Raw genomic sequence first — 13,050 nt, forward strand, 5'->3', positions numbered from 1 at the left:
CTGCTTCCCCTACTGACTTACACCGAGGCTCACGCCTGGCTATCTCTGCTAGGTCGTGTCACCGCTGTTGCTAACCCGACTCTACCAAACTGGTGTATCTGTGAAGTGTTTCAAGTGGATCTAGCTGCCACTGTCTTCTAGCCTGTGAACTCAATTGCTGATTTCCAGACAACATAGACTGGAGTCCCTCCAAAGAACCTTTCTAAACAGGTCCACTCCCCACCATACCCTTTCTTTCCCACTACCTCTGGTGGGTGGTGGGCTAAAGGGGAAGTTAAAGCATTTAAGAACCATCATTAAAAATGAGGTTTGAAAAAGTTAAAGTTATACCCTAAAGCAAGACCACTCTGGGCACTGGTGGGTGTCTGTCTTAGTTAGGGTTTTTGTTTCTGTAATAAAACACCTTCACCAAAACAGGTTGGAGAGGAAAGGGTTTATTTGAGCTTACAACTCCCTGATCACACTGTTCTATATCAATAAGGGAAGTCAGGCAGGAACTCAAGCAGGGCAGGAACCTGGAGGTGGGAACTGGAGCAGAGGCCATGGAGAAGCACTGCTTACAGGTTCACTTCTCATGGTTTTCTCTGCTTGCTTTGTTATAGCACCCAGGACCATCAACCAAGGGTGGTACCACTCAGAATGGGCTGGGCCCTCCCACGTCAGTCATTAAGCAAGAAAATGCACTCCAGACATCTGATGGAGGCATTTTCTCAGGTGTGATTTCCTCTTCCAAAATGACTCTAGCTTAATGTTAGGTTGATATAAAATCAGCCAGCACAGCAGACAGAGAAAGATCTGGCCTGAATTTAGGTAGTGGGGGAACTGGGCCGTGAAGGAGAAGAACAGAGAAGAGTGGGCACGCAGATTTGAGAGGACCCAGAGATGGACCGAAAGGCAAGGAGATGGAGAAGCTGTAAGATGTCTGAGGCTTGTGTTTTTATTTTTAAAAGATCTTGTTCTTTGTTTTGTTTGTTTTTCGAGACAGGGTTTCTCTGTGTAGCCCTGGCTGTCCTGGAACTCACTTTGTAGACCAGGCTGGCCTCAAACTCAGAAATCCACCTGCCTCTGCCTCCCGAGTGCTGGATGAAAGGCGTGCGCCACCATGCCCCACTGAGATTTTGTTCTTATTGTTGCTTTGTTCTGTTTTTGTTTTGTTTTTCGAAATCACACAGATCCACTTGCCTCTGCCTCCCGAGTGCTGGGACTAAAGGCATGTGCCACCTCCACCAGGCAAAAGTTTTTTTGTTTTTTATTTTTTGTTTTTGTTTTTTTGTTTGTTTTTCGAGACAGGGTTTCTCTGTGTAGCCCTGGCTGTCCTGGAACTCACTCTGTAGACCAGGCTGGCCTGGAACTCAGAAATCCACCTGCCTCTGCCTCCTGAGTGCTGGGATTAAAGGCGTGCACCACCACCGCCCTGCTTTTTTGTTTTTGTTTTTTTAAGATTTATTTATTTTATGTATGTGAGTACACTGTGGCTTTCTTCTGAGACACCACAAGAGGGCAACAGATCCCATTACAGATGGTTGTGAGCCACCGTGTGGTTGCTGGGAATTGAACCCAGGACCTCTGGAAGAGCAGTCAGTGCTCTTAACCACTGGGCTACCTCTCCTGACCTGAGTTCTGCCTCATTCCCCTGCTTGGTGTCATTTATTCAGGTGGGGATGTATGGAAAGCCATTCTGAGGTGGTACCACAGTCAGTGGCTTGTCCCTCTCTCATGCTGAGTTTTGATTTACAATGTGGCAGCACTAAGGTGATGAGGCCTGATGGGAAGTCCTTGAGTTGTGTGCATTGACTGAGACAACTTGTTTGTCAGTGTTGAGGATCAAGTGTTTGGCTGTTATCCCTGGATTGCCCAAGACTGGCATCTGCATCTGCATCTCCAGTCACAGGTCCCGGCTGAGAATGAAGGTCCATCTGTTCATCATATGGTGCTGCTGAGAGAATCCCAGACAACTGCCAGGGCATCCACAGAGAGCCCTGACACTCCTACCATTCTGGGGAAATAGACAGAACTAACTTTTCTGTTGTTATCACCGAATACCACAGCCTGAGTGATGAGGGTAAGTACATTAGGACTGTACTTACCCTGGGAGGTGGTGGTACGGGCCTTTAATCCCAGCAGAAGCAGGTGGATCTCAAGATCAGCCTGGTTTACAGAACTAGTTCTAGGACAGCCAGGGGACACACACACACAAAACCCTGTCTTAAAAAAAAAAAAGTCCAGGGGCTGGAGAGATGGCTCAGCAGGTAAGAGCACTGACTGCTCTTCCGAAGGTCCTGAGTTCAAATTCCAGCAACCACATGGTGGCTCACAACCATCCGTAGTGAGATCTGACTCCCTCTTCTGGAGTGTCTGGAGACGTGTACTTACATATAATAGTAAATAAATAAATCTTTTTTTAAAAATCCAAAAACATCATCCCTGCCATCATCCCTGCCACCTACATTTATGAGTATGAAAGCCCCCAATAAATGTGTAGCAGGTCACCCTGTCCTGAGAAGACCTACATCTGACATACTGCCACCACCCTGTTCTCCAGCCAAGATCATAAAAGGCAGATCAAGCTGTGGAGGTCAGTACGTAGCGGCCGGGCTCAGCCATCATCTCATTTGTAAGGAAGACCATGATTGTTTCTCCCATCTCCTGTTGTGGTTTTTTTTTGTGTGTGTGTGTGTGTTTTGAAAAAGGGTCTGGCGAGATGGCTCAGTGGTTAAGAGCGCCGACTGCTCTTCTGAAGGTCCTGAGTTCAAATCCCTGTTGTGGTGGCTCACAACCATCCGTAACGAAATCTGATGCTCTCTTCTGGAGTATCTGAGGACAGCTGCAGTGTACTTACATATAATAAATAAATAAATCTTTTTTTTTTTTTTTTTTTTTTTTTTTTTGGTTTTTTGAGACAGGGTTTCTCTGTGTAGTCCTGGCTGTCCTGGAACTCACTCTGTAGACCAGGCTGGCCTCGAACTCAGAAATTCGCCTGCCTCTGCCTCCCGAGTGCTGGGATTAAAGGCGTGCGCCACCACCGCCCGGCGTTTTTTTTCTTTTTTTAAAGATTTATTTATTATATGTAAGTACACTGTAGCTGTCTTCAGACACTCCAGAAGAGGGCATCAGATCTTGTTACAGATGGTTGTGAGCCACCATGTGGTTGCTGGGATTTGAACTCCATACCTTCGGAAGAGCAGTCGGGTGCTCTTACCCACTGAGCCATCTCACCAGCCCCAAATAAATAAATCTTAAAAAAAAAGAAAGTGGATGAGTAAAACCAAATGAATGTGACTTCTTAGGGTGGGCCTGAGGTTAAATACCTTAAAAAGAGAGAGAGAGAGTCTCAGGTACCAGAGTCTGGACTGGAACTCACTGTGCAGTCTAACATGACCTTGAACTCCTGATTCTTCTGCTTTCACGTCCTAGTTCTGGGATCCCAGGGCTGTGCTCCCCCACACCTGGTGGAGAAGTGGGGTCTGTGTTCTCCCCACTTAAGCCTGATGTCTGTATGACAACCTTCTGCTGTGCCTCTGTGTGACAGTGCGGTTCCCTTGCTGTTCTCCTTGTCCCTGCAGCCAGCTGGTGGGCATAAGGAGACCCAGGCGCCAGGAGTCCACCAGTGGCTGCTCTAGCCAACATCTCTAGTCAGTCCCGTGACGCCTATGACAGACCCTCAGAACAACCCAGCTTGACTCCTGAGACCTCCAGAGGAGGCCCTCTATGTGGGAGGCAGGGAATAGGGTGTCTTCATTGTGCTTTGACTGAATTCTTGACCCACAACTGCAAGAAGAGATGGCAAGGATCATAGTTTCTTCTTGTTTTGGTTTTAGTTTGGTTTTGTTTCTTCAAGACAGGGATTCTGGGCTGGAGAGAGGGCTCAGCAGTTAAGAACACTGACTGCTCTTCTGAAGGTCCTGAGTTCAAATCCCAGCAACCACATGGTGACTCAAAACCATTCATAATAAGATCTGACGCTCTCCTCTGGTGTGTCTGAAGACAGCTACAGTGTATTTACATATAATAATAAATAAATCTTAAAAAAGAACACATTTAAAAAAAAAAAAAAGAAAACACAAGACAGGGATTCTTTGCATAACCCTGGCTGCCCTGGAACTTGTTCTGTAGGCCAGCTTAGTCTCAAACTCACAGAGATATGCCTGCCTCTGCCTTCTGAGTACCGGGATTAAAGGTGTGCGCCATCACCACCTGATAATTAATAAAGGTTGTTGTTAATGGAAACGAAGGAGAAAATAGTGACTTAAATAAACTGTATTTTACTCCTTTGCATTGAAGTCTGGAAGTAGGCAACCAGGAGTGCTTTGGCAACCCCACTGAGGCAGTAGAGACCCAGGATCTTTTATCTTGATATTACTATTCTCTGCACATGGTTGCAATTTTCAAAGTTACCTCCAGATCCAAGATAACTGCTAGAGTTCCAGCTATCACATGTACATTCCAACATGAATACCGGATGAAGCAAAAGAAAACAAAAAACAATGGCTTTCTCCAACATTGTTTTTATCTTAAAAGACATCATTAGAAATCCCTTCTCAGGTTGGAGATATGGCTCAGTGGTTAAGAGCACTAACTGCTCTTCCAGTTGTCCTGAGTTCAATTTCCAGCAATCACATGGTGGCTCACAACCATTTTTAATGAGATCTGATGCCCTCTTCTGGTGTATCTGCATACAGCTTCAGTGTACTCAAAATATACATAAAATAAATAATACTTTAAAAAAATCCCTTCTCACTCCTTCTGACTATGTCTTAGAATTATGTCACACTATCCATGCAAGGGAGTGTAGAATGTTGCCTTTGGCTGGGGTCACTGCCATCTAGGATACAGTTGGATTTATACATTGAGGAAGAAAGAAGGTTCTGTGAGCACTTGGTAGCTATAGTATCAGAGGAGAAGGAAGGGCAGAGACCTCCCCCAGGAAGATTTCTTGGTATTTTGGGTACTGTAGGTTTTCTACTTCAGTTGTTTATTATATGGAGTCTCAGGTCTCCCAGGCTAATCTTGAACTCCAGACCTAGCTAAGGATGACCTTGAAATTCCAACCTCCTGCCTCTATCTTCTGAACACTGGGATGATAGACTCACATCACCACACTTGCTACTCATGTTATTGGAGCTGGAACCCTGGGCCACTTGCACGCTAGACAAGCACTCTACCCACTGAGCTAGACTTCCCTGCAGGCAGCTGGACGTTGTCTTCATGTAAAGCCTCAGCTTTCTTCTTTTTCAACTATTCACCATGGCTCCAGCTCCAACACAGACTCTGGTGTTTGTCCTAGAGCCATGGGTCTTGGCTTCTGTTTCCCCATGCTACTCAAAGCTCGGGAACTAATTATACTCCTGCTTCCCCGCAGCCTAGCACTCGTGTATAGTAGACATCGTGAGCAAACTCTGCATACAACATTGACACCTCACTCAGAAGAGTGAGGCCCTTCCTGTATTCTCTTTCTTTAGATTCCATTTTGGCTTGCCCATGTTTCAGCTTTCTTTCCCTCAACTTGCCCCAGACTGCTCAGTGGCCACAAATGGAACTGTATTTGGGTTACAAGCCATACCTTTCTCCCCACAGTGGGAAGCAGACATCACCCCTTAGTCCTCTGCATGCCCAGCAGGTTTGCAATTGCCACCAGGTTGGAAGAGGAGTCACCTGGGACAATGCATACTATGTAATCAAGTTCTGATACTGGGGTTGAGTGTAGTCAGCTACTCAGGCCATCTCAAAGCTGGGTCTCAGAGGCCCTGGGGGAGGCAGAAAGGCTCCCACCCTGTGTGTCTGAATACTAGACGCTACCTCTGGGTCTCCTCCCTGAGCCCACCATTACACCTGACTCTGTACTCAGTGGCCTTGGACCCATCACCCAGGAACACACGTGTGAAACCTCTCCCGTTTCATAACTTTATTTAATTTTCTCTGTCTCTTCCCTCCCCCGCCAGCCCCTGAGAGGGGGTGGAATCCCCAGTTGGAAGGGAAGGGACTAGTCTGTTCTCCCTAGGGAGGGATGGTGTCCCCTGGACAGGCTCCATGAATGGGAGAAGCAGGGGCCTTCAAGGCAACCAGGGCATCGTCCAAGAGGCTGTGGCCAAGGCAGAGCCCCTCGGATGCCCTGTAGTCCTGCATCCTGTGGATCACGCAGAAGGTGAAGAGCAGAGAAGCCCGGAGGGATGGTGGAGACAAGGTGCTGCGTGGCTGACAGAGGCAGATATGAATTTTAGGATGCTGGGGCTCAGAGTTGGAAAACCTGGGTCACAAGGAAAGCTGGATGTAATGAGGGTGCAGCAGGAACCAGGGAGACCAAGGTGGGGGCAGAGAGCAAGTCTGTGCTCTGAGAGCTGGGCGCTGTGGAGGGACTAACCACACCTTAGGGTCTAGGGATAATCAGGGCACTTGCCCGGAGCAGAGGCCAGAGGGCAGACAAAAAGAATGGAGCAGAGGAAGATGGAAACTCTGGTGGGCAGGGGACCAAGCTATGGGGTAGCCACAGCCAGCTGTTCAGCTTCAGGACAGCAATCCCAGCTGGCCATGGTCCCAGGCCACCAGTTTGTGCTTCTATGTTGCTGGAGGGCCCCACATGTAGCTCAGCGTGGCAGAGAGGCAGGCGGCCGTGCTCAGGTCTCTTCCCCATCCCAGTCTTTCTGGAAGCTTCTCTCCCTGCCCAGCATCATCTGCTATCACAGGGGAACATGGCGATGGTTGGGGGAGCCATGCTGGGGACAGATCACAGACTCAACTTAGATGGCATTTACTTCCTCCTCAGAGGACCATGTGTCACCGCATTTCAGTCTAAGGATCCCACTCCACTCCCACCCCTTGTGCGTGGCTGGTCTGTTTTCTTTCCTGTTTCCGACAGTTAATCAGACATCCAAGCCCGTGGTGAGATGGTGAGAAGAGAGGGGTGTTCTGGGACTGTAGGAGCGGGTACCTCAGAGTGCACCCTGCCCATCTCCCCGGCAGCCGCTGTCTCCGTGGACAATGAGCACCGGGAAGTAAAGGGCGTCCTCATAGCACGGAGGGCTTTCCAGAGGCTCCGTGTCCTCCCCTCTGCGTCCCAAGGGACCTCCACTTAAGCTTCGGAAGACCCCTGGGGTGGTTCGGCCCCCAGCACCTAGCGAGAGGCGGCTGCGACTGAAGGGTAGGCGAGGCCCGCTGGGGCGGGCAGGAGGCAGGGAGTTGCTGCTGACCGAGCGGCGGCAGCGTTGGCAGCCTCGCAGGTAGGCCCCAGAGCTGGCACCCATAACCACAGCCTCCGAGTAGCTGGGCACCAGCTGCCGGTTGGAGCAGATGTGCCACTCAAGCTCTGTGAAGTCCACGGTGGCCACGCGAGAGAGTGGTGGTCCGCTGGGCACAGCCCCTGGGGGCGGTGAGCTGGCACCGAAAAGCTTCTCCACTTGGTAGTGCACATGGGCTGTCCCATAGGCTGCCACCACTCGCAGTGGCCAGGACAGCGTGGCTGCAGACACCAGCCAGAAGACCCAGGCTCGGGCATACCAGGGTGGGCTGCGGGGGTCTGCAAAGACCATGAGGGACTCACGGAAGTCCACATCCTTCAGATGCATGCCCTCCCGGGCCTCTAGGTAGTCGTCCAGGCCCTCATTGGCACTGAAGAAGCGGGCCCTCTGCGTGAGGTACGAGGCCTCGGCCTCAGCACTCCCAAAGCTGAAGCACTTGGTGAAACGCAGCCGCGTGGCTGCGTGGTCTGCCAGGCCCACGAGCTCCTTAGAGACGTCACGGACACCATGTGCACTGTAGTCAAACTCACCCCGAGCTGTGCGACTGTCCGCCCTCTCATGGTAGACCTGTGTGGTGGTATAGGCGTCCCCATTGCGGTAGCGGGTGATCTGGCGTGTGCGGCGCACGTAGTGGTAGCTGGTGGCCTTCCACCAGACACAGGGCGGAGCCTGTTGCAGCCGGTGGATCAGGGCAAGCACTGTGTTGGCATCGGTGCGAGGCGCCTGGCATGACCGCACATGACAGTGCCAGCACTCGGCCAGGTAGAGGAGGTAGAGGAGGGAGACGAAGGCCAATGGGATGTACAGGTAGCCATCCGAGCAGGGACTGGCTGGGTAGGTGGGCGGTGGACCGCCAGCCCCACGAGCCAAGGCTGCCTCAGGCCCCAGGACCAGGCGGGGCACAGTGGCTAAGCGACACCAGGCCACCACAGCCCCACAGGCATGGATGAGCAGTGTAAGGAGCAGGCACTTCCAGTGAGACTCTCGACACAGAGAGCCTCCCAGGGACTGCTTCAGGGGCCGCTGCTGCGGGGTGGGCAGAGAAAGGAGAGGAAGATGTCAGTGGGGAACCACTAGTAGGAAGGAGGTGGACCCACTTTACAGAAGAAGAAACTGAGGCTTCTATTGATTGAGCGTTTTTTTTTTGCAGCAAGTCTCACAGTAGCAAACCTTGTTTATCTGTTATGAGCTTGCCTCCTCCTGTGCCCCGTGCCCTGCTGTTAGCAGCCCCCTACCCGAATAAGATCCCAACAGAGAAGAAATGACCCCGCCCCCCCTCCCCCAATGACTACCTAGAAATCTGATTTCTGGCAGTTGCTGTTCTGTCTCTAATCCTCTGTGTGCATTTGGCTACATTTTTACTCTCTCTGCCTCTGGATTTTGGTTATGGTGATCTAGGAGGCTGATGTGGTAAGAAGTGGTGTGTGTGTGTGTGTGTGTGTGTGTGTGTGTGTGTGTGTGCAGGCTAAGGAGCCCCAGCTCTACACCTTCTTCTCAGTGTGATTTGGGCGGACCCCTCACCTACTCCAACCCTGTTTTCTCATCTGCACACCTGGCTGTTGAGGATTCAGAGAGATCACATGTGGGAATTTGTTAGCACAGGGTCTGGCCCTGGGAATAAACACTTTTGCTGCTACCCTGTGGCTCCCACTGGTCCCCTGTTCCACAAGGGATGGCAGGAGACTCGGAAGAGGCTGTTAAGTCGGGGTGGGGGTGGGGGAGATGAGGAATGGGAGAGGTGTAAGTCTCAGGCCTAGGAGCAGATAGAGGGCCACCCTCCATCCCTAATCTGCTGAGGGAAGGGGTGGGACACAAGTTGCTGGGCAGCACAAAGTACTTTTTGACCCAAAGATCTTGGCATATTCTCCATGGTAGAACTGCCAGCCTGGCTACCTCAGCTCTGGTGTCAATAGAAGAGAAGGAAATGGGAAGGGGAAAGGGAACTGGAGAGAAAAGGTGGAGGGTATAGAGTGGGAGTCTGGGTAATGTCACCTACTCAGTCCTACCATACCTCGAGAGGCCCAAAAGGAGAGGAGACTGGCCCCCAGACCCATCCAGAGCAGCCTGGTCCCATGGTGCATGAAATTTACAGGTGCATTCTGCCACTTAGACCTGTGCCAGCCAGGGGCACACACCCACCCATCCACACCTCCAACACAGGCTCATCATAGACCCACCTACCACAAAGGAACACCATCGCTCATTAAGAAACAACAGAACCTCACTTATTTTCAGAGAACAAACATCAGGGCTGTAGCAAGGTACACCCACACACTCAAGACCACATCAGCACAGGGCATATGCACATACATGTTACACTCTGGCACCTAGACATGTAAGACCCTCACCTGACCACAGTGCATGCCTACCCCACCCTATAGCAACCTGACACCCACAGTCCATACTTAGCAACACACTAGAGAGGCACAGCATGAAATCATACACACCCACACTCTTGGGTGAAGACCCAAGGCAAGGGACCCACCAGAGGCTCACCTGACTACAGGGTATATATGTTTCTACTGAAGACACAGGGAACACATCACCAGAATTCTTTCACACACACACACACACACACACACACACACACCACAAAATGCATTTATATCCGCTCACACATGCAGACCACACACCACCCTGTTTTCCACACCTATCATCTTACACTTGGCACATCCTCCTAGCTAGAGCTGGGGAGGGGGTCTGGGGATCTCAGCCACTGGAGTGGGCCCTCAGTCCTCACCTGGGGGTGGGGGAGAGAAAGGTATCAGCAGGCTCCGCTCCTTTCTCTTCCGTTTTTCCCTCCCCCACCTCCAGTCCCTGCCACCGCTACTGCATTGCAGGCACCGCCCGACACCTCGTGAGCAACTGGGCTGGACTGGGGGCCTGACCCCATGGCCCAAGCAGTCACGGACAGCATCCCCGGCTGCGCTATGGAACAGGGACGTGTGGGGGCCACAGGGGCTGACGTCACAGGACAGGAGAAGATGGTTGAGGGGGCGTCGAGGGTCAGGGTCTCCCCTACATTCCTGCCATCTATTCCTGCCTTGACCTACGTGGATCCCGAAGCCTCGACCCCTACCAGAACGCTGTCTCCCCAATGACGTCATTGCTGGAGGGGCTCCGGGACTTTCCTCCTCAATCCCTCTCCGGGGATCGCCCCTCTACTTGTCCCCTTCACCTCTCTACAGCCCTGGCTTCTTTCCCACTACTCGCCCCCGGTACCTCCTCTCGCAGCGGCTCGCCGTCCGGAACGAGCGCGGGCACCTCCCCGCAGTCTCCACCTTCGCCCTCCGGCATGGTGTCCTGGCTGCTTCGGCTGCCAGGCCCTGGCTCGGGGCATGATAAGCAGGGGTGCGGGGGGGCTGCGGTGCGGCCCCGAGGGGCGTCCGCTCGGCTCGGCGGCCGCTGAAGAGTGCGCGGAGCCCAGCCCGAGCGCGGCGGCGTTGGCGGCCGCGGTGCCCGGCGCCCCGCCCTCCGCTGACCCCGCCCCCGCAGCACCGGTGGCGCCGCTGGCCGCGCCTGGCACCGCGGGCACACCCCATCTCCACCCCCTCGCCTGTGGGAAGCCCAGTCTGGACCGCCGGACGCCTGGTTTCTCTAGCCGCGCTCGCGCTTGCGACCTTGGGCGAGTCCTTGCTCTGCGGCACCCGAGTCTCCCCAACTGAGTAATGAAGACGGCCATGGTGGGTGGACGTCCGCAGGTTCCTCTCTAGGGAATAGGCCCAGCACTAAGCCCACCCAGACTTCACCCCATAAGCTTTGCTTGTTGACAGTTAATACCCAGAAGGGAAAGACAGTCTCATCTGCTGGATTACAGGCTGGTGGGCTGGAGCCAGGGCACCAGGAACTCTAGGCTGCGCGACTTTTGACCAGCATGTTCAAGCCATAAACTCAGCCTTTCTATCTGAGAAATGGGAATGATAATATGTTGGATTAAAGTCACTAGCATGTTTAGGCCAGGCGGGGGCGGGGTGTGTGTGTGATAGGTTTGCCCTGCATGGGACACCCTTTTCTCAGGTGTGTATAGCTCACGGGGCTGGTTTCTCACATTTCAGAGGCCTCAAATTCAGAGATTCACCTACCTCTGCCTCCTGAGCTGGGACTAAAAGTATATTTCACTGTCCTCCATCTTTGCTTATTTTGTGTTTACTTTTAAAATTACTATTTTATTTTATATGTGTTTTGCCTGTATGTTTGTCTGTACACCACATACAAGCAGTGCCCACAGAGGGCAGAGGAGGGTGTTCGATCCCCTGGAACTGGAATGATAGATGGTTGTGAGCTGCTGAGTGAATAATGGGAATCTAAGCAGGTCCTTTGGAAGAGCGACCATCTCTCCAACCGCACCCATTTGTTTACTTATTGGGCCTAAATGTTTTCTGGCTATTGTCTATATGTAGTTAGTGTGCCTGGGCACTAGGAAGACATAGATAGGTGTTAGGAATGACATAGTTCCTGTCCTCATGGAAAATATTCAGGGAAAATCTGATTAAAGAGGGGTTTAGAACCCAGACTCTAGCCATCACTCTGGGCCATGGTCAAGCCTCCGTTCCCTTTGTCCCTCTGTAAGGGCTAAAGTGATCCCCCCTTTTATTTTTATTTTTTAAAGGTGTATTTATTTTATGTATGAGTGCTCTATCTGCACGTACACCTGCATGCCAGAAGAGGGCATCAGATCCCATTACAGATGGTTGTGAGCCACCATGTGGTTTCTGGGAATTGAAGTCAGGACCTCTGGGTTTTTTTGATTGTTTGTTTGTTTGGTTGGTTGTTTTTTTTTTTTTTTTTTTCTGAGACAGGGTTTCTCTGTATAGCCCTGGTTGTCCTGGAACTATTTTGTAGACCTCGAACTCGTGATTTTGTAGGCTGGCCTTGAACTCGTGATCCTCCTGCCTCTGCCTCCTTCACCAAATCCTACCGGCGTACGCATCCACAACTGGCAAGATTTATTTATTTATTTTATATATACAATACACAATAGCTGTATAGATAGTTGTGAGCCATTGTGTGGTTGCTGGGACCTTCGGAGAGCAGTCAGCCAATGCTCTTAACCACTGAGCCATCTCTCCAGTCCCGATCTCCCCCCCCCCCCAAAATTAATTACATGTTAAATGTATTTGTTCTGTGTATCTCTCTCTGGGCGGGATGGTGCAAAGAGGTGCACTTTAACATAGCTCGAGTGTACAAATCGGAGGAAGATTTTTCGGAGTTGGCTCTCTTCTTCCACCGTCTGGGAATTGAATTTAGGTTCTCAGGCTTGGCAGTCTGCTGAGCCATCTCACAAGCAAGCTAACATGACTCTTAAAGGATTTGGACAAATGGATAAAAAGGGAAAGGCATATCTCCCGCATCCCAGGCGGAGGAGCAAAAGCAGCTGTTGGACAGCATGGGCTGAGTTTGGGGATCAGAAAAGTCTGACCTTATGCAACTAAACGCTGAGTAGTTAGTCAGCTGTAAGTATCCGAGGGTGTGTCATGCTATCTAGAGAATAGTACCTGACAGTCTGTGAGAGAGGGACCCTTGGAGGGATTGTCTCCAGCGACGATGGGAGTGGTTACAGCCTGGGTGGGAAGAAAAGAGCCTAGGAGACTAGGAGTGAAGCTTACGGGCCTCACTTGGAGATCACAGGACTGGTGATGACTCAGGAGACCTTCAGGAGACAGGTCACTACACCTCTGCCTCCCAAATCTCCCGGACCACTGGAGAAAGCGATGGAACAAGGCCCAGTACAGATTCCTGTCCCATGTATACCACCAGGACTTCGTATCTTCTGGGTGGTCTCAGTTTCTGTCTCCTGCCCCATGCGTGAGCGCGTGTG

At 51.4% G+C, this 13,050-nt stretch overlaps 1 protein-coding gene across 1 annotated transcript; it reads right to left on the minus strand.

Moving 5' to 3' along the window:
* Positions 1-4,489: 4,489 nt before the first annotated feature.
* Positions 4,490-10,648, minus strand: Tmem151a (transmembrane protein 151A). Its single transcript, NM_001001885.2, has 2 exons — positions 10,455-10,648; positions 4,490-8,258 (listed from the first exon to the last, which is right to left on the minus strand). Exons 1-2 carry the CDS (start codon positions 10,527-10,529, stop codon positions 6,927-6,929), a joined length of 1,407 nt encoding a protein of 468 aa, NP_001001885.1. The 5' UTR covers positions 10,530-10,648; the 3' UTR covers positions 4,490-6,926.
* Between the last annotated feature and the right edge of the window lie 2,402 nt (positions 10,649-13,050).

Source organism: Mus musculus, chromosome 19, assembly GCF_000001635.26.
Source record: "Mus musculus strain C57BL/6J chromosome 19, GRCm38.p6 C57BL/6J".
Taxonomy (NCBI): Eukaryota; Metazoa; Chordata; class Mammalia; order Rodentia; family Muridae; genus Mus; species Mus musculus.

What these genes read in the sequence shown, in the direction of transcription:
- Tmem151a (NM_001001885.2), bottom strand. Translation starts at nt 10,529, where the DNA reads ATGCCGGAGGGCGAAGGTGGAGACTGCGGGGAGGTGCCCGCGCTCGTT. An exon ending in GCGAGCCGCTGCGAGAGGAG is followed by an intron (nt 8,259 to 10,454) that starts GTACCGGGGGCG and finishes CCCACCCCGCAG; the next exon opens with CAGCGGCCCCTGAAGCAGTC.